At 38.0% G+C, this 20,818-nt stretch overlaps 1 protein-coding gene across 1 annotated transcript in view; it reads left to right on the top strand.

Moving 5' to 3' along the window:
* The first annotated feature begins 3,768 nt into the window (after window positions 1-3,768).
* The window catches only part of Sema3c (semaphorin 3C), a 155,553-nt gene continuing 138,503 nt past the window's right edge, over window positions 3,769-20,818 (top strand). The window contains exons 1-2 of the mRNA XM_028891324.2: window positions 3,769-4,091; window positions 6,006-6,146. Coding sequence (XP_028747157.1) covers window positions 6,044-6,146 — 103 coding nt within the window. The 5' untranslated portion in view covers window positions 3,769-4,091; window positions 6,006-6,043. The remainder of the gene's footprint in view (window positions 4,092-6,005; window positions 6,147-20,818) is intronic.

Consider the following 20,818-nt stretch of genomic DNA (forward strand, 5'->3'; position numbering starts at 1 on the left):
TGTGCTAAACTTTAAATTCCATATATACATATATCTTATTTCTAATTATAATGTCAACAATCAAAGTTTTCTTTTTTGGTGAGTCTATTCCAATAGAAAACTGCTGCTATTTCTCCTCCTCCTCCTCCTCCTCCTCCTCCTCCTCCTCCTCTTCTCCTTCCTACCTCAAATCCTAGGGTGCCTGGGCTACACAGAGAAACCCTGTCTTGAAAAACAAATAGCAGCAGCAACAATAACAAAAGGAAGGAAGGAAGAAAGGAAAAATCAATAGAGAATGAGAGTGAATTGAGAAAGAAAATGGGGATACACTCATTGTCTTTTAAAAAAAATCAGGAATGATTTTGATAGAGGACCTACAAAGCCCCTCAGAGAGCAACTCCACATACAGATTTCTAGGGCAGACTTATCTGACTGGCCTGGTCTCCAAACAACTAACCTAAGCCAAGGAGACACAGGGGTGATTCAGACAAAGAAATACCCATTGCAAGTGCAGACTTCCTGAAGCTAGTGATTCTCAGGACTCCAAATTGGGGGTGTTTTCTCTAGGACGTTTTAATGTGAAAACTGTAGGGAATTATTGCTGCCACTTGTCCATTCATTGACTACTTTCTCCTAACAGCTTTCAAAATTAGTTGATGTTATTTCCCATCTGTAAGCAAAGAGTCAAGACAATGCCTTAAAAAAAGATTCTCAGGTTTTCACCTGGATCCTGCCTTGTCAAAAACAGTTCTCAGGTTCTCACCTGTATCCTGCTTTATCAAAGTGTTTCAGGCTCCTGAGCAGTTTGGGGAAAATCTATGATACGTCTAACGTGATGCCAAACATTTTACTCCATTGTTTCATGTTCAGGTAAGCCTAAGCACTGATTATGTCCTTGAACTTTTCTTGGCTAATGCCTATCAGTATTTTATGACTCATTTAGAGGTGTGGCTAAATTGCAAATGTCCTAGGGCTGAGTAAATAGCATTAAATCTCAGGAACACATTGAAAACATTTACCCAGGCTGAGTAAAGAGGATCTTGGTGCAAGTTTCATAGGCTGGGATTACAAGTGAGCATTTCTCACACTCTCCAAAGCCTCATGAGTAGGACTGAAAGACACAATTCTCTGGGATTTTGTAAATCCAGTTCTGAACTAAGCTCCCTGCTAAGTCACTGTAGGACACTCATTCACCTTGTGGTTTGTCTCGATTCCTTGAAACTTAGAGATAAAATGTGTAAGAAGATTCTACTTTATATGAGTTTGTATATTAATTGGTGTCAAATAGCTTCACATTTCTCGATTGATAATTCAATTATCTTTCTAGTGATTCAATTTGCACTTACAAACATTTGAAGACATTGATTCAGTTTTGCTTTATATCCATATGAAAACAACTGGCCTGGATGTAACTGTGATCTTAGTTTGAAAAGTACATCAAGTAAGCATAGTGTTTATTTCGATTGCTTTTTAATACAGGCAGATGTTTCTGGCTTGTCTCCATGTTTTATAAACCTCAGTCAAGGAGCTGCTCATATTTTTGTTATATTTATGTTCTAAAGTGAGCTTAATCCTTTCTATAATGGTTTTTGAAATAATGCATCTATTAAATAGAAGCTTTTCTCAAAACAATCTCATATAAATTTTAAAATAATTCTTGGAATATTATTTTTGACTTCTTGAGTTCAATTTTCAATGTGTAAAGAAGTATGCTTAAATAATTTTATTATATTGTCATATGAGAGTTGTATTTACTGGCCAGTGTAGTACTATGACTTCTGAACACAATAAGGAGCAATTGCTAAATATCATTTAATATTTTGAGGTGACAATGTTAGAAATTTATCCTCTTACCAAATATCAAATGCATAGAATTCAGGTATTATCTATCCTCACCACATTGTGGTATTGAATTTAAAACAATAGTCAAAGCATCCATCCAGTTTGATCGATTTCCATCACCTCTCAGTCTCTAGTAACCACCTTTCTTATCTCTGCTCCTCTGAGAAAACCGTTTCCATTTTCACAGATAAATAAAGTCATAGGATATTTGTCCTTGGCTTGTCTTTTTGCTTTTGGACTGTTTCTCTCACTCTCCAGTTCAACCATGTTTGTACAAAAGACTTTTCCTCCTCTGTAAATCTGGGAAGTTTGCACAGTGGAATTTGTGATGTGGTGTCCCAAACACACACAGCTTCTTGTTTGGTTTGTTACGACTGTGGCTGACACCTGTGATGACTTGACTACTGTGACTACTGATGCAAGGGCTATGGGAAGGTAGACATGTAGACCGCCTGACCTCGGATATTTCAGGTAAATGTTCAGAGAGGGATTTCTGGGTTAGATGCTAGTTCTACTTTTAGTTTTTTAAAGACGTTTCATACTGTTTTCCAGAATGATTGCACTAATTTCATTTCTCCCAAGTGTGCATCCTGGAGGGGAAGTCTCCCCTCCTGTCTTCTTGGGATTAACCTTCAGCTGTGAAATGATATCTCCTAGCTTTTCATTTGGCTGGATCAAGTGATGAGTGATACGGAGCACTTCCCGGCATCTCTTGCCCATTCATACATGTACGTCTGAGGCAATCTACTCCAGTCCCTGGTCCAGTGGATACAGAGATAGCGCGCCCTCAGAATGAATCAATCCCTGCCGTGAAACGTTAACTCAAATTGTAAAACTTCTTTTACCTAATTTCCACATCTCTCAAGTATACAGTGAAAATCAGACGTTTCTATCTACTGGACATTAGAGGTGGTGTCTAAGTAGACACAAGGAAGACATTCCTTGTCATCACTCACTCTGACAAAGTCCCATTCCTAGGCCCTACTGAGCAGTGAGTCTCTTTGGTAATCTTAGAGGTGTTTCCCCGTAACAGCTTTGGTAAGAACTTAGAGTCTACTTCATTTTGTAAGGCAATTGCCAAGTACACAGCAAACAAATTGCCCACGGTTCCCTCACACAGTGACACCTACTGGGCCGAAGTGCACAGTGACTTGTAACCAAGCTCTGCTCATTTTACAGGGAGTGAAAGTCTTTTCTTTTGATGTTCCTTTAATTCAGTGTGGTCAGTGGAAATGACTACCCACCCCCCATCAAAGTCAGTTTCACAGCTTAACGAGTTTTCCTGAAAGCAGGGCTGGAAATAACTCGCTGGTGCGTAGATTTATGAACCCCGGTGTTGGCACGATTGAAAGCAGCATTCTTGAACACAAAACAAAGAACGACAAACAACCAAAAAAGAAAGATGAATTTTTTTTAAAAACGATGTTTTGGGAGTGTCCGGGAGAGGAAGGTGCTAGATATGATTCAGAGGAGAAAGGTCAGCATAATTACTGACTTCAGGACATTAGCGAAACACAATAGGAAACAATACTCATAGAAGGTTATACACTTCAGAGAGGAGGGAGTTGGTTTCTCTAGGCTGGCTTTAGAAATGTTGCCTCAGGGTAAAGACAAGATCCGTGCCCTTTTAAAACGGTAACTCTTTGCCTTAAAAGGATGCAGGGATCTTTCATCTGGCAAAAATACTGCTTTGCACTTGGATATTTACAGCCTAGCCAAGCCTGCATGCTTGCCGTGAGCCGAGCGTAGCCAGACCTTCTGAGTGCGCCCAGCGAGTGTTCATTGCGAAAGGCAGTATTGCCGGGCAGAGTCTAGCCTGCTGCAGCGCCTTCCCGCGCAGAGCCAGCCTGTGCTCCGCCCTCCCTCCGGCTCCCTGCCACCGGCGGCCCGGCGCTCCCTGGGTGGGGCGGCGGCCCGTGCAGATGCGACGGGCCACGCGGGGCCGCTGCTGCAGCCGGCTGGGCGGTGCGCCCGGGCAGCCTCAGCCGCGCGCCGCGTCGCTGTAATCGGACACCGAGCGCTCGCCCCCGGCGCCCGGCCACTTGCCATTCACTCCGAGGTGCGGAGTTGAGCGACGTGGAGAAGGGCTCCGGGTGCCGCGGCTCTCCAGCCCGGGATTCTTCTACAAAGAAACTCAGCCCCAGCCAGCAAGAATCCCACCCTCGGGACTCTCTAAGTCATTGAAGGTCTTCTGGGGGAAAGGACCTAGGGGACTGGGACTCCCAGCCTGGAGCAAGTGGCTGACGTCTCGTGGATCTCTTTCCACCTCGGTAAGCCTGACTCAGATTTTCAGCCTTGCTCGGTTAGCGAAATCGAACTTTTCTGGGTCTGTGTACTGACTTTTCTCATCGGTGTGCTCAAGTCTGGGCATTTTCTTAGGAGCCCACGCGGCTTAGGAGGAAAGCGCTCCCGGAGCTGAGCCTCGCTGGAGCTGTGGCACCTGCCAAGAGTTTAAGTTGGGTATTCCAATGCCTTCTAAGGAAAACAAAATGGGTGGAAATAACATAAAATAACTCTTATATACTCATATTTGCTGATAGTAGAAGACCAAGCACCAGCAAGCACATTTAACTGTGTGAGTTAAAAGGAACGAAGTTGTAAAGCACTTAGGTGGGGAGATGGGAAGAGAGACATTAGGCATTCAGTAGGTGGGATTGAAACCAGGTTGTTCTGCTAGATAGATCAGCGCTGTCTGATCTACCAAGTCTTACAGACAGTATTAGGCTTTGCAATTTATACAGTATGTTTTCTGTAGGGTCGCATATCAGATTATATACTGGTAATATCAATATGTAAAAGTATATGAATGTTTCCAATCTGGTTAATAAACAGACTAAAGTTGGACATATTAATAGTACTCTCCTCTGCCTAGCTCTAACTACTAAGTCAACAAGTCCCAGGGGTAAACTACTAAGGGAAAGTCACCCATAAAAATCAATTTTCTTCTGAGTTAATTTAGGGATGACAGGGTGAAGAGGTTGTGGAAGCAGGAAGAAACTGTGTCTTTTGAAAATTACCAACACAAACATCTCTAGGGATTCCTCCGTCTGTGTGGCAGAGGCATAGAGTTTCATGTCTGACTCTTGCAGCGTGTGTGCTACCAATGAGACCAGTTTAGATGTTTATTTGAGATTGCATGCTCTGTTTAATTGTTCTTTTCCTTCTGTGTCAGTGAAAACAGGCTCTTCAATTTTTGACTGAACTTCCTTATTGAATAGGATCAATAATGCAGTTTCAATTTAAAAAGCCATATAACATAAGATCTGTAAAGATGCATCTCCAGATTAAATGTGCTTGTCATTTTACTGTACAATTGCACTAGAGAAGAAGTGATGGGATTTTTCCTTTCATGATCCTGAGTTCGCTAGCATGCTGTGGCCGGTGGGGCTCAGATAGGTTTGTTCTGACAGTACCTGGCCTCCCTTTGTATTTAGACATTAGTTAATAGCTTATATAAGTTTTATAGCTACAATTTTCAAGCAAGAATATTGTCTCTTTGATTTAATGTTTGGAGTTTTGACAGCCCACTCTCTGGTTGATTTATGTAAAATATGCATTGGTGGATAGGAGGTTCCTGTGGATTACTCACCACTTGGTCATCGGTTTAAATTTGGCATGAGTCCATGGTTACCTCATCTGCATCATTTAACCGCTGCCTGGTCATCTGAATGCATTGGCAGATAACTGATTGAAGTAATTTACTAATTCGGGATGGAGCACAGGTAGATTTATGTATGGAAACACTATTTCAGAGACAATTAATTCAGAAGAGTTAATGAGCATGGGATGAATGGGACCCATGAATGGGAAAGTGGAATGTCTCTACTACTGTATTTATTAGGGAGAGTTCTTTATTCATCAATACTCAATCATTAAAATGGCATGGATCTTGGAGAGCTGAGCTATTGGATTTCTCTGGGGGAATCAATTACGTTTGTCCCTTGATGCTTTGTTCTGCTTTGATAACAGCATTGTTTTATGGGAAGATAAAGCAATTCTTGTTGCAAAGATTTCCATACACAGAAAAATGCAAATGTTCCCATGGGAGAAGCAAGGTCGCAGCACCTCCTACTGCCGGCTGCGCCCCTAAGCTGCGCTTCTCAAAGCTCTGTCCACATTGCTATCGTTCTGGTCTGCCAAAATGTGAAAGGATATTTCACAAATCTCTCGTCTCTCTTTTAAAGGTATTTTCCCTTGGATATTAATTTTTCAATAAGAAGAAATGGCGTTCCAGGAGATTTGTGTGTTGGTTGGAGTATTTATTTGCTCTATTTCTGTCAGAGGATCATCCCAGCCCCAAGCAAGAGTTTATTTAACATTTGATGGTAAGAAATTTGATAAAACTTATGAAAAAATGTTTTTGAGGTCTTGTTTTTTCTTTCTTATCCAGATGAAAACTTAACATATTAGTTAAAATGCAATATCATTATTTGGCTCTTAAAGCGTTACAGGCTACTTTTTGAATGGGATGGTTATTTATGATTGGTTAATGTTTGCATTGGAGGGAATGTCTACGAAAACGCTTGAGGTATTTGCTGCCATTTCCCCACTTAAGTTTCTTCTCGGTTGAGTGTATATTCCAGGGACACAATTAAGAGCTCCAAATGTAGATCTTCTGTCAGCTGGCTGTGCTGGGGAGCAGCCCCTTCAGGCCAAACTTTAGGATTAGAAAGGACTACGGGAGTTTAGTCACTATAATAACTCCAGTAAGTTCCAAGTATTAGCTTCAAAACTGGAGTTGTTCTTATGGTATGTTTTTCTATTCCAAAAGTGTTTCCCATGGTTGGTGTGTTTTTCTAATGAGGTGAAAATGACCTAAAAATATTTGGGACAATGCATTGATTATTGTTGTATAAAATATTGTTTTCTCAAGCTTAGAAATGCTACGATTTCAATTTTTGATTTATATAAAATGCCATAAGGTCTTCTGAGGGTGTGGTTATCAAATGTGTTCATGGAGCTAATGTACACTGTTCACATCAATTCTAGTTGGGTGGTTGGGTCAGTCATGTAACCCTTACTAACTGGACAGATGAAATATGAACCAGATGAGAAACATCATCTTGCCTTCAGGACTATTCGTGTGTATATTATATTTCTAATTTTTACATGAACTCTGTGGTTGCATATGTGTTTAGTTGCTTTTGATAATGAAATTACTCTAAGGCATTCACATAGGAATTGAAAACAGCACATTGGTTAACACTGGTCAGCCCTTTCTTTTTAAGTTATTAAGTGCTTTCCCCAAGGTTACTTGAGCACTGAAGAAGCCAAGTTTAGAGGTTATTAAGTGTGAGCTTCTAATTGCACACTTAACTGTTGTGCCTGGCACTTCCTCCTAAAGCCATATCCATGCAACTTAAATGTGAAGAAATGAAGGGGAGAGGCAGGGGACACAAGAACCGCTTTGAAATTCTTCTACTTCTCCTGAATTACAAAAGTATTTTACAGTTGCTCTCACTTTGTCTCCCAAGTTGAAGTTATCAAATCAGAACAAGAAAGAAAAGCAAACAAGCAAAAGAAAACCTCAAGGAAAAGTATAATTACCTATATTTTTCTTACTGTGTGAGGAAGTGAGGTGGCCCCATAGTCCAGACATCTAAGTCTCATCCCTGCTATTGCATCAGCACTAACCAGACTTTCTATGTAAATGCTTACAAGTGATTGGTCACTTAGGATCATTCAGTATATCTGTCTTGGAAAGGAAAATTATAATCTATGTATTCCAGAAGTTCCATCTTTTAGAACTAAGTGTCAGTACTTTGGAGGAGAGTGGTTGTTGTACCATATAGAGTGGAAGTTACCATAGATTTTTATATTACTGTATGTCTAGTGTTTAAATGCTTTCAAATCAAAACAGATCCACAAAGAACAGGTTGTCCTAATGTGTAGTTTATGTAGACTATGACATGATAAAATAATCTACCTATCAATAGTTCCTGACTTTTGTTCTTCCCACAATTATTAGTACTCTAGAGTTATAATAGACTATCACTCATCACAGAGCCATCTCTGTAACTCTAATACTAATTTTAAGAGGTGTATCCACAAGAATAATCTAAATTAAATTCTTAATTTATAGGTTAATAGCTAGACATTTCTACAGTAAAGTAGCACATATTAATCAATATGCTATAGGAAAAAAAATCACATGAGAAAAATAGTTAAAATGTACAAGTTTCAATAATTAATTCAAGATCATATTGTTAAGGTATTTTACCATTTACCTACTTAACATGGACAAATTTCTTATGATTTAAGCTTTCCAGAAAAGGTTACTAAGTTTCCTCCAAGATGTGTATTTTCTGTATGTTTTGAGACATTGTTTAACACTGTGGCTTAAGAGGGCTTCGAACCTTTTGTGTAGCCCAGGCTAGCCTTGAAATTCTGACAATTCTCCTGATGCAGCATTATGAATATTTTGAGTCCAGCCTCAAGCTACCATCCCCAACTTAAAAAGATTTATTCTTAACATATAAGTAAAAATCTACACACAGGGTTTATGGAAATATGGTTGCATTTTTATTTAAACATAGATCTGGGTCTTATTTTATATTTAAATTTATGGCGTTGTTTCTAAACCTAGAATTGGGAATTTGAAGAAATTTGAGGAAATTCTTGTTGCATTAGACAGAGGTCAGTTGCTTCACCTGTCATGTCTCTGCCTCTGTGTGCCCCCTTCAGTACTTTGCCTACTCGCTCTTTTGTCTTGAAATCTCCCTCACTGAGCCTGGGTCTCCTTTCTGTCTCTTTCTGTGTAGAACATTATTAAAACTGTTCAGACTTGTCTTACTTAAAGCCCAAGTAAACACTGCTGTCAATGTAAAGGTGTGTGAAAAAGAAGTACCTTCGTCATCCACATTCCGGCCTTCTCTCTGTGGCTTGATGGAGCGATAACATTTGGGAAACAGTGATTTACGGCTACCCTTCCGCGTTGATCTAGTGCAAGGTCAAGCAGATGGCTATCAGTCCTACCTGGGATTGTACCTCAGATGATATTAATTAGTTAACATTCCTACTAGCTGAGTCTTTCATATTATTAGATATTTCGTAAGTTTTACAATTCTTATTTTATTCCAAATAGCTTTCAAACAAATAAAAACTTTGTATTAGTGCAATTTGGATTAAGTATTTGTTGCCTTAAAAGCCAGTAGATTCACAGATGCAGATTTTATTGCATTATTTACATTGATTCTTTTTTCCACATTGAAAACTTTAGAATCTGTAAGGATTGTAAGGAAAGAGATGGCTACCTATGTTCAAGGAGAAAGGTATGTTTTACTTGCTGGTATACTAGGCAAAGCCTTGTTGAAAAACTCCATCTTTCCCCACAGATATTCTAGCATATACTGTTTCATGTACTGCCTTGCAAGATTAGGAATCAGTGATCTGTGATTTGATAAAACGAGTCAGTGGTCTGTACAAGTTTGAGAAAATGTTTCTTCACTACACAAAATATTATCAATATGGAATTTATATAAAATTAAATAGTTTAAATATTATTTCTCTTTTAAAATGAAATACATTCTTAAAAATAATATTTCCCTTAGTTGACCACTTAGATTGTGACTGTTAAATATTCAACTGATTGAAATACAGTTATTCATCAACTTTCCTTTTTATCTTTCCTAAATCTGTAGGGTCTGTAGTAATGTTCTCTATTTCAATTTTGAGACCAGTACTGTGTACCTACCCCCTTTGTGTTTTAGCTGTTCTTGTTAGTGGATTATTCAATTTTAGCAATCTCTTAAGATATTCAGATTTTTTTTTTCATTTTTCCCTGTGTTTTCTGTTAAATATTTATTAATTTATGTACTAAAATTCACTAAAATATCTAATTTCTTCTTGTTTGGTGTTTGATAAGTTTTTCTATTCGAAAATTCCTTTAATAGAAGCTTAGCTAATGGATTTTAGTTCTTTTTTCTAATATAATTATTTATGCTATAGATTTTTCTCACATATGTACTTTAACACAAATGTTGTTAAAGATCATTTATTTAATCAGTTTATCCTTTTTTTCTGATTTGCTTTGCTAGTTCTTCCTTTTACCTGTATTTTGGTGACCCATCAGTATTTGCATTAAAAAATACATTTATTTTTTGTAGATTTCTGACTTACTTTCCCGAAAGAACACATATTGACATATTGTGTGGTCACAATTATGTAAAATTTATTTAAACATATTTTATTACACAGAAGTTGCTATATATTGAAAATAATGTATATTCTACTTTTATTGTACAGAGTGTATGAGGAAAGGCAAGTAGATCTATATGGTTAATAATGTTTTTATATACTTATTTATTTTCTATCTATTTGTTTTTTCAATTGCTGGTAGAAGTGGTTGGACTCCTAAACTATGTATTTGTGTGTTTCTATTTATATTCTATCAGGTTTTGTTTCATGTTTTTAGTTTTCATTTATATGCTGATATATTTGAAGTACTATATTCCTCAACTATTGAATACCTCTGCATTATGAAATATCTCTGATCAGTTCTGATAAAAAGTATCGCATGCATTTTGATGTATGTGACACTTAACTTTTTGTAGTAAAAATATTAAAATGTATTTATAATTGAGGGGTGTTTATTACAAATTCCATGATTTAAGACTGTGAAAACATAGGACATACATTTAAATAGGCATATATGTCAAACAGGCATGTATCGCTAGTGGATGGCAGAGTAAGTTCTAGATTTCCCTGAAATAAAGAACATCAAGGTGTGTGCTCTTGATCCGTAACTATGATTCCTTTTCAGGACCTGAGTTCCCCTGATCACTTGAAAATAACTAGAACTAAATGGTCTCCTTATTCTCTTCAATATCCTGAAATGAAATTTAAGTACAGTTATTATTTTATGAGTTCAGATTTTTTTGAGGAAATCTTAATAATATCTGATGTTTTTTTTTACTTTTATTATTAAGAAATTTTCTATTCATTTTATATACCAACCACAGATCCCACTCTCCTCCCTCTGCCTGTCCCTGACCTTCCCCCCAACCCACCCACGTCCATTCCCACCTCCTCCAAAGCAAAGTCTCCCATGGGGAGTCAGCAGAGCCTGGTACATTCAGTTGAGACAGGTCCAAGCCCCTCCCCTCTGCTCCAAGGCTGTGTAAGATGTCCCACCTTAGGCCCTGGGCTCCAAAAAGCCGACTCATGCACTCAGGGACAGATCTCTATCCCACTGTCTCATCTATCCAAAAGGTCTAGTCCAGTCCTATGGGGGTTCCACAGCTATTGGTCCACAGTCCATGCATTTCCACTAGTTTGGCTGGTCGTCTCTGTACATTTCCCCATCATGATCTCAATGTCCCTTGCTCGTAGAATCCGTCCTCTCTCTCATCGTATGGACTCCTGGAGCTTGGGCTGGTACCTGGTTGTGGATCTCTGCATCTGCCTCCATCAGTTACTGGATGAAGGTTCTATGATAACAGTTAGGGTATTCACTAATCTAATTATTGGAGTAGACCAGTTCAGGCACCCTCTCGACTATTGCTAGTAGTCTAAGGTAGGGGTCATTCTTGTGGATTCCTAGGAACTTACCTAGTCCTCTGTTTCTCCCTATTCCCATGATGTTTCATTTATCATGGTATCTCTTGCCTAGCTATCCCACTCTGTCCCTGTTCCAGCTCAAACCTCCTGTTCCATTATGTTCTCATCCCCCATCCCTTGCCCTCCATTACCCTCCACCCCCAGTTTGCTCATCTAGATCTCATCTATTTCTCCTTTGTTGGGCGATCTTTGTGTCCCTCTTAGGGTACTCCTTGTTAGCTAGCTTCTCTGGAGCTGTGGGTTGTGGTCTGTTTATGCTTTGCTTTACATCTAGTATCCACTTATGAATGAGTACATACTGTGTTTGTTCTTCTGAGTCTAGGTTACCTCACTCAGGATGGCATTTTCTAGTTCCATCCATTTGCCTGCAAATTTCATGGAATCATTGTTTTTTTACTGCAGAGTAGTACTTCATTGTGTATATGTGCCACATTTTCTTTATCCATTCTTTGGTTGAGGGGGCATCTAGGTTGTTTCCAGGTTCTAGCTGTTACAAATAATGCTGCTATGAACATAGTTGAGTATGTGTCCTTTTGGTATGATTGATCATTCCTTGGGTATATGCCCAAGAGTGGTATAGCTGGGTCTTGAGGTAGACTTATTTCTGATTTTCTAAGAAACCGCCATACTGATTTTCAAAGTGGCTGTATAAGTTTGCATTCCCACCAACAGTGGAGGAGTGTTCCCCTCGCTCCACATCCTCTCCAACATAATCTGTCTGACAATGTTTTAAAGAATATTTTGTATAAAGGAGTTGGATAAGAAGATAAGAAGATGAAAAAGGTAAATGATCTTAAAAATCCATGTTTTGGCTGTGTGATACTTTCTAAGTGTGGTATATTGAGAAGCTGCTTAATGTCCCTCATCCAGATGTTATATATACCCTGTAAGATAAAGATAGTAATGCTTTATGAGTGTTCTGAAAATTAAATGAATTATGTTGAGTATAGTATATAATGGATATGTTTTAATACCTGGGTGCTTCTGTGATAATTAGCATTTGTAAATATCCTTAATTTAGAAATGTGGTCTTTATTTGTGTTATGATGACGTCTTTTCTACTTGCTCTAGAACAGTGGATCTCAACCTTGCTAATGCTGTGACCCTTTAATACAGTTATCACGTTGTGGTGCCCCTAACCACAAAATTATTTTCATTGCTATTTCACAACTGTGACTTTGCTATTATTATGAATCGTAATATAAATATCCATGTTTTATGATGGTCTTAGGCAACCCCTGTGACCTACAGTTTGAGAAGCACTGTTCTAGAAACTGACATTCATAGTTACTTAATAAATCTTGAATTAAAATAAGTTTTGATATTTCCCAATCCTACACTACCTTAGTTATAATAACCTTAAACCACAGGCATCCTGCAGGGAATTTGGTTTCACTGAAACAATGATAAATCCCACACAAAATGCAATAGATTCTCATTTATCTGTCACACTAGCAGAAGGCAAGTAGCACGGAGAATTTTATTGCTTTGTACAGACACCTGTGGATTCGTCCCTTGATACATACCTAATGATTGATGCTTAAAAATCTATCAAGCCTGTTCTTCTCCAACCTTAAAATGTTTACATATTCCAAATATTGAGATTTTATGTGAGTATTTCATACTAATTCACAAAAATCTTCCTAATTATTGTATTTCTTTTATAATAGACCTTTGGCTCTGTGACTTTTTCAGTAATGAAAAAGTATTATATATTCTTGGGCCTGTATAGGATCTTGGTTGGTGGTCTTGAATGAATTCCATATATGCAACCATCTCTAGAAATGTTTAGACTTTTATGTACTTACTGCTTCCAAAGTCTTTACTCTTTTTTAAATTCTCTTAAAAATCTATTTTCTTGTGTGATGAACTTGGACTTAATGAGAACACATTGTCCTTTGTTTGTTGCTCTGATCATCACGGTACAGTGTATGTTGTAGCTAGAGTTTTCCTGCCTTGCCCACAGTCAGGACAAATCTTTGTCACCCGCCAGTCCCACAGCCACTCAGACCCAACCAAGTAAACACAGAGACTTATATTGCTTACAAACTGTATGGCCGTGGCAGGCTTCTTGCTAACTGTTCTTATAGCTTAAATTAATCCATTTCCATAAATCTATGCCTTTCCACGTGGCTGGTGGCTTACCGGAATCTTCACATGCTGCTGGTCATGGCGGCGGCTGCAGTGTCTCTCTACCTCAGCCTTCTGCTTCCCAGAATTCTCCTCTCTCCTTGTCCCACCTACTTCCTGCCTGGCCACTGGCCAATCAGTGTTTTATTTATTGACCAATCAGAGCAATTTGACATACAGACCATCCCACAGCAGTATGTCTTGAAATGTTCTGCTCTAGTTAATGGTGACAGGAAACCTCAGGAAGAAGAGCATGTGGGATTATTTCCATTCCCTTACATCATGATGATATGAACTATACCTATGATAATTGTCCATAAGAAAAATATTAGTAAATTTGCATAAATTTATTTATTGTTAGATACATATCTATGTAGGTGTGCTTGTATATCTTTTGAAAGAGGTTTTAAAGTTTTAGATTTTTTTCATACCAAAGGTGAATAAATTGAAATTCAGAAACAAACACCCTTTGAAATACTTTCAGTGTGCAGAAATTAAAAGGAATCCAGCTCTAGCTTTTTACTGAGGTCTAGTATTTAGAATAAATAGTTTTATGTGAATTTATGAGAACATGAATTATGGTTATCCAAATAACAAACATTGAGTAGCTGTGTTTTATGACTGAGTGACAGTTGGTTAGACATCAGAGACAATCTGTTACTAAAGAGATCTTTATGCCTGACATGGTGATCCACACCTTTAATCCTAGCACTCTAGGATCAGAGGCTGGCAGATCTGTGGGAATTCAAGGCCAGCCTGATCTATAATGGTGAGACCCTGTCTTGTAAAACTTAGAAAAGTAGGTTACTCATGTGGAAGTTTTATCTGTTCTAAAATCATATAAATTAACAAATGCTACCTAAAAATAATATAAAGTGCTGAGCTATCAATTTTGTTTAATGTATTCTTATCAAGAAAATTATATCATTCTGATGGTCATCTCATTCAACACACTAAAGTTTAGCTCTCTATTCACATTTTATTTTGGTTTAAAATTCATAACTATCAAGGTACTAATGGAAAATGCATGGTAGAGAAGTTAGCTACAAGAGTTTCCAATTCATTGTTGACCTGGGCTCACTGGAATAGTAAAGACATCCTCTTGGAAGACTGTTTTCTAACCATCAGCCACTGATTAGGTTACATGGAACTCAGAAGGAAAATGACACTGGATTAAAACTCCCTGAGGATTTCTAGCTTGATATTTTTCTTTGCTAAAACTAACCAATCTTCCAGCTCAAGTTTCACCACTAGATATGAATGCAACTGGCTTAAATGCATAGACGTGATTAAAGGCAAGTTCTGATTGGGAAGCAGGAGTGTTAAGAATAGGGACTACACTGTCATAGGCCCATCAGTTTTCCCTTTACTTTGTCTTTCCTTTCGCCTTTTTTCACTGCTGAATATTCAGTAACAAGCTGTGAAAGTCCTCAGGGCATGGATAGTATGCAAATGAGAGAATTTCATTTCAGATTAACAAAGACAAAACATCTTTTATCTTGTAATATCTGCCTAGTTTGACAAGCACCTTAGTTAATTAAGCAACACATTAAAAGAACCCGAGAGAATTAGTGAGCCACATGCAAAACCTGTTGCATTGTTATTGGATAATAAACTGAAAATAATGAATTAGTTCTTTATTAACTCTGCTAACATTGACATTAGCAGGCAAAGTTGCTGAAAACAGATTGTCTTGTGGTTACCCCAAGAGATAAAAATACAGCCTGTTGTGCCTGATTTCTCCATTCATTTGAAGCATGCCCACTGCAGATGAGATAAATCTTCTGAAGTCTTTAGTTCTCACAAAAGCCAGGGAATTATGGTCCTTTGAAGCCCCCTTACAGTGGTCTAAGTTAAATGCCACTTAAAGATTTGCTCACCTGCATTTTTTAATGAACCTAAAGTCAACAAGGGGCCCGGTGCAAATCAGAAGCTTTTAACTCTTTCTTTGAGACAGGGTTATGCAAATGAGGGTCAGATGTTACTAAAACAGAGCATTGAGTTGGCTAACACTAGGATTTAATGTACACCAGCACATTGAAAACAATGCAGACATTAGGAGATGAGAGGAAGAAAGGAAAGGCAGCTTTCCCTGCTACACTACTGCAGGAGTCTGCCAAGCCAAATCTCATTCATAAACTTGGACTGGGGAACAGAAATTTTACTTCAGGTTTTTCAAAAAGGACTTGAAAAATATGAGAACTGAAATTATTTCTGTGATATGCTGTTTATATATTCTCAGAAATCCTTAGAAAGAATTTGAAAGTCTGTGTATTACTCTTTAAACAATTATTATTACTCTTGATTGGTTACCTTGGATTCTATTAAACTTTGTTCTGATACTAAAATATGAGTTTATGATATTATGCCAGTATAAAAGTACAAGATGCCTGAAAAGGGGAACAAAGAGGGAATGTCTTAGTCCAAAGGGTGAACTTATTACCATGATTCTTATGTACTCCAGTCAAATATTTTCATGAGAAAATGTAGCATGGTTCATGGATTTACCAAAGAGAAACATATATTATGTTTATTTTAATTAGTTTGGACTCTGTCAGTGAAAATGGTAAGTGATGCAGGGGAATTCATTGTAATTTTTTTCTCTTGTTGGTTGGAAGTGTTGATCTGCTGTTGTTTACAGTTTATACAAGTTTAATTTGCAATTTTGACCAAGGAAATATATATATAGAGAGGTAAAATTTTGTCTCTTTCCTTCTTAGCTATATAGTGCTTTTTTGTCTTCTATGTTTATAAAGTATGTTAGATAATTTGTATTTATTTTATAGTAGTTATCATTAGCATGGTTATGTGGCAGGGACTATCTTCAACAGCTCACCCTGCTTCATGTAACTCGAACAACATTGTGGGTAAGCACTATTTCTAGCCCCAAAGTGCAGATGAGAAAATTAAATAACTGGTTTGATGTCACAACTATACGAAGTGGAAATATTAAAAGACCAGTTGTCATGTTAGACTCCAGAGCTGGAGCCATTTTTACGAACACTTGTAGGATTAGTTTTTGGACCTTCACAAATCAAAGTTAAAGAAGATATTTTCTCGAGAAGGCATTTCATAAACTCATTCTCCCATGTCACAGCAGAGAATTCTACAGTGGACTCTGAGACTAAGAAGCAGACAGGAATGGGCAGAGTCTGGTTAAGTGGGACCAAAATGCCCCAGTGCTCTACACAGCATGGTGGGTAACACAGATCACAATAGCCTAGTATGTGATTTGTAAAGATCTAGATAGGAGGCATTTAAAGTATTCCATTACAAAAGACATGATGGGCCAGCGGTATAGTTCAGTGAAAAGCATGTGTCCAAGGCCCTGAGTCCAATTTGTAGCACCAAGTCAAATGACCCTGCACTTAAAAAAAAATATCTAGAATAACTGCTTAAAGAAATGGAGATGCTGGCTTTTCTAGTCATTGAATATTATAAGCATGCATTGGAATATTACTCTGTAGTCCATAAATATGCACTTATTTTATTTAGATTCAAAAGAGAATTTAAAAATAGAAAAGAAGCCAGAAAAAGAAGGATGGGGAGTGTTTCAATATTCCTGGAAATGGCAATCCACCATCAGGAATCTGAGGAGAATCTCCCCAGAACATAGATGTTTGGCTTCTGCAGGTGAGGTCTGATACTGTGATGGTAGCAGCAGGCCGAGCTCAGGTGAAAGCACACTGTGGGAGAACACACCATTTGCTCTCATCAGTTCTCATGCACAGTGATCAAGGAACATTCCATGGGATCATGTATCCTGTGCTTTCTCTTAAAGAAATGGTGATTTACACGCTCTTTTTCACAGCCCTGAAGTATTGCTGAAATATAGAACCACAATTAACTCAACTTTTCCATTTCTTCAGCCTCTTTTATTTGAGGAGGCCCAAGAAAATTATGCTTTTGGTTTGACTTCTGTTCCTATGAACATAAATGAAATATAAAAGCATTGGGAGAGAATACTTCAGTCTCTGGGAAGATCCCAACACTCCTTTGCATTCTGCATTTTCATATCTGGACTGTGGGTTGCTTTGCTTGTCAAAGAAAACACAATGAAAAGGAAGGTGGGACTCTCGCTAGCACAGAGTCTGAACTGGCAAGAGAGGGCCAGGACAGGCAGAGCCCAGGGGTTAGCTGTGCTATTTTAGGCCAGGAAGAAATGTGCTGAGCTGTAAAAATGGCAAGGCCTCTCAGCTCGTCCAAGGGGCAGGCTTCCCCAGCCATCATTCAAGCCTCCCTTCTCATCCAGCAGGAATTTACTGCCTTGGAAGCTCAAGGTTAATACATTCTTTCTGCAGAGTGCATTTTCCTTTTTGAAGAATTTCTTGCTATCTCATCTGTTACAGAATTTCTCAGGACAAAGGCCCTAAGAGACTGAGTCTTTGCTCACCTCCCACAGCTTGGTGGTGGCCTTGACAACACTAGAGGACAGGAAAGCATAAGAGGAGGATTAATAATGAACAGATCTTGTGTCAAGCCAGAAACACTCTACAAATCAGAGCACTAAATCCTAGGAAATATCAGGCCATGAATATGAATATTAACAAACGGTAAATCATTATATTTTCTCTAAAGTATATATAAGACTTAGCTTCAACATGCCTTAATTTTTGTTAGCTTTAATGTCTTAAAATGTTAATTAGATTTTGGTTGTTACAATATTTAAAGGCAATTATACAACAGAGTTTTTTATTTATCTAATTAATTTATTTACAGTACTAAAATAAAAATCCACAGTCTCAGATGTACTGGACAAGCACTCCACAACTGAACTATATACCCATATGCCCAGGGAAATAACAGAATTTAACTAATTTTACAACACAAATATATTTGTCTTAAAAATGCTCGAAATCTGAGACTGATCAATAGTCATATTCATTACTTTAAAAAATGATCATACTTTTAAATGAGAAGTCTCTTTTTCAATTATTTGAATTTTTGAGATGGTATAGTTACATCATTTTCCCGTTTCCTTTCCTCCTACCAATCCCTCCCGTATACCTCTCCTTGCTCTTTTTCAGATTTATGGTCTTCTTTTATTAATTGTTTTAACATCCTCCACACACGCACACACGCACACACGCACGCACGCACACGCGTGCGCACACACACACACTCACCCACACATACTCACACACGCTCATACACACTCACACACACACATATTGTGTATGTATGTATGTATGTATGTGTATCCCTAAATTCTTAAGTACATGTTCAGTCTGTATAGTGTTATGTAGGCCTCAACCTTACACATGCTAATTACTTGTGCTTATACCCTGTAATCATGGAAATTAATTAGCATGCTCCTCTTGCCTTTTCCATGTTGCTGCTCTTGGAATCACGTTAACCTGATGTGCTGCATGCATCAGAATTCAGCTCCCCCATCTTCAGTCCCTAGATTATTCTACTCTGCATAGTAAATGTGTCTTCTGTCTTGATTTGAAGTGATGCCAGTAAAAGTGCTAAAAATTATTGCCTTCCTTGAATTTAACGTGGACTGGCAGTCGAGGTGCTTGATAATGAAAGTATAAAAATGGCTACCTCATTATTCACTGAAACTGTTCTTTTTAGAATGTTGCTCTTACAGTCAGTCTTGTATAAAGCAGTGGCCAATATCAAATGTCAGGTCTTTATGGTTTAGATAGATTAAAGAAGTTAAAGGGATATAACTTTGCAGAAGACAATATCTGTTATCTATGAGGAAGAGCAGAATGTTGACCTATCAGTGTAAAACTTTGACTCAGTGTCAGATTAACCATGATAACAAAGCTTCTGCCAGATTCATTCATAAAACAACTTTCCCAAGATCAAATGTATACTTTTTAAAAAGTGAATGAATCTTAGAGAATTGATCTGTATCTGAATATAAGAAGTATGTTTTACATGAAGAGTGTGAGTAAAGTCACATTGAGTTTAGCACCCAGTAACACTGTTGGTTCGGGAGCTGGCTTGCCAGGTAAAGACACTTGCTGTCAAGCCAGACACGCAATCCCTTGAACTTACAGGATAGAAAGAGAGAAGTGACTTCCACAAGTTATGCTCTGACCTCCACACTCAGTGCTGTCCCAGTCTCTCTCTCTCTCTCTCTCTCTCTCTCTCTCTCTCTCTCTCTCTCTCTCTCTCTCTCACACACACACACACACACACACACACACACACACACACACATGTAAATACAAAATCTTTATATAAAAATAATGTGCTGTTGAAAAGAGGCATAGAACAAAACCTGACAATCAAAAAAAAAAAAAAAAAACCTCACAACATCTCTGGCATCATTTTAAATGTGCTCTTGTCTTTTCTCACAGGTTTATAATAATTGAATAATTGGAGGATTGACTCATCTTGCAACTTACCACTTAAAATGCAATATATTTAGTTTTGTAGTAACAACTTAGCATAAATGGGTGGAGGAAAGGACACCGTGACTTGCAGATTTAAACTCTGTCCCCTTCCTATGATCACTGGTTAGTGACAGAACAAATTGGTTTGTTGAACAGCCACCTGCAGGAAGGAGGAAACTTACCCTTGCACGGGTCGCAGGGACAGGAGGGAGGGAGTGACTCTGTAAGATAAAGAGCTGGTCATTGCATCTCTGCTTGCTGATTTGGCTCATGAGCTCTTCAGCCCATGTTGCCAGTGCTCCTATGTACAGTTTAATGTTGCTATAGTCAGCTTGACAAACAGTGAACAGAGTCTCAATATAAATGATGGAATATAATGAGGTGCTTTTGTTTTATACAATCTTCATTTCACAAACCTAGACCAGAAAAATACGGTTGCTCCTTCTAAAATAAGTGTAACTTGGAACAGACTGTGGCAAGTACATCAGCCGGTACTTCATTCATTTTAAGATTTCTAATGAGCCTAACAAGACTGGAGATTTCACAACAGCACTAAAAACAAACTGGAAACTGAGGCTTCTAATGGAAGGCAGTTGAAAACTCTGATTTATATGGCTTACAAAAGGCAGGGTGATAATTGCAAAGTACAAACTGCACTTTGTACTTTAAGGACCGCTTGAATCAAATAAATTAATTGTAGCAAATTAATTACAAAATAAATTTGTACAAAAGACAAAGCATCTTTAGTTAATTTCAATCTATAACAGAGTTATTTTTTTATGTATGCATATGTAGACTGAATTGGAAAACCTTATCAGGTCTCTGAGACAGGTATAATGAAGTCCATAACGGCCTTAGACTCCCTGCCTGGCTCTCTTGATCTTCCTGTTTCCATCACTCTCATGCTGAGATTATAGACAAACACCACTACACTCACTTCTAAATTGAATGATATT

The sequence above is a fragment of the Peromyscus leucopus genome, chromosome 3 (genome assembly GCF_004664715.2).
Source record: "Peromyscus leucopus breed LL Stock chromosome 3, UCI_PerLeu_2.1, whole genome shotgun sequence".
Lineage (NCBI taxonomy): Eukaryota > Metazoa > Chordata > Mammalia > Rodentia > Cricetidae > Peromyscus > Peromyscus leucopus.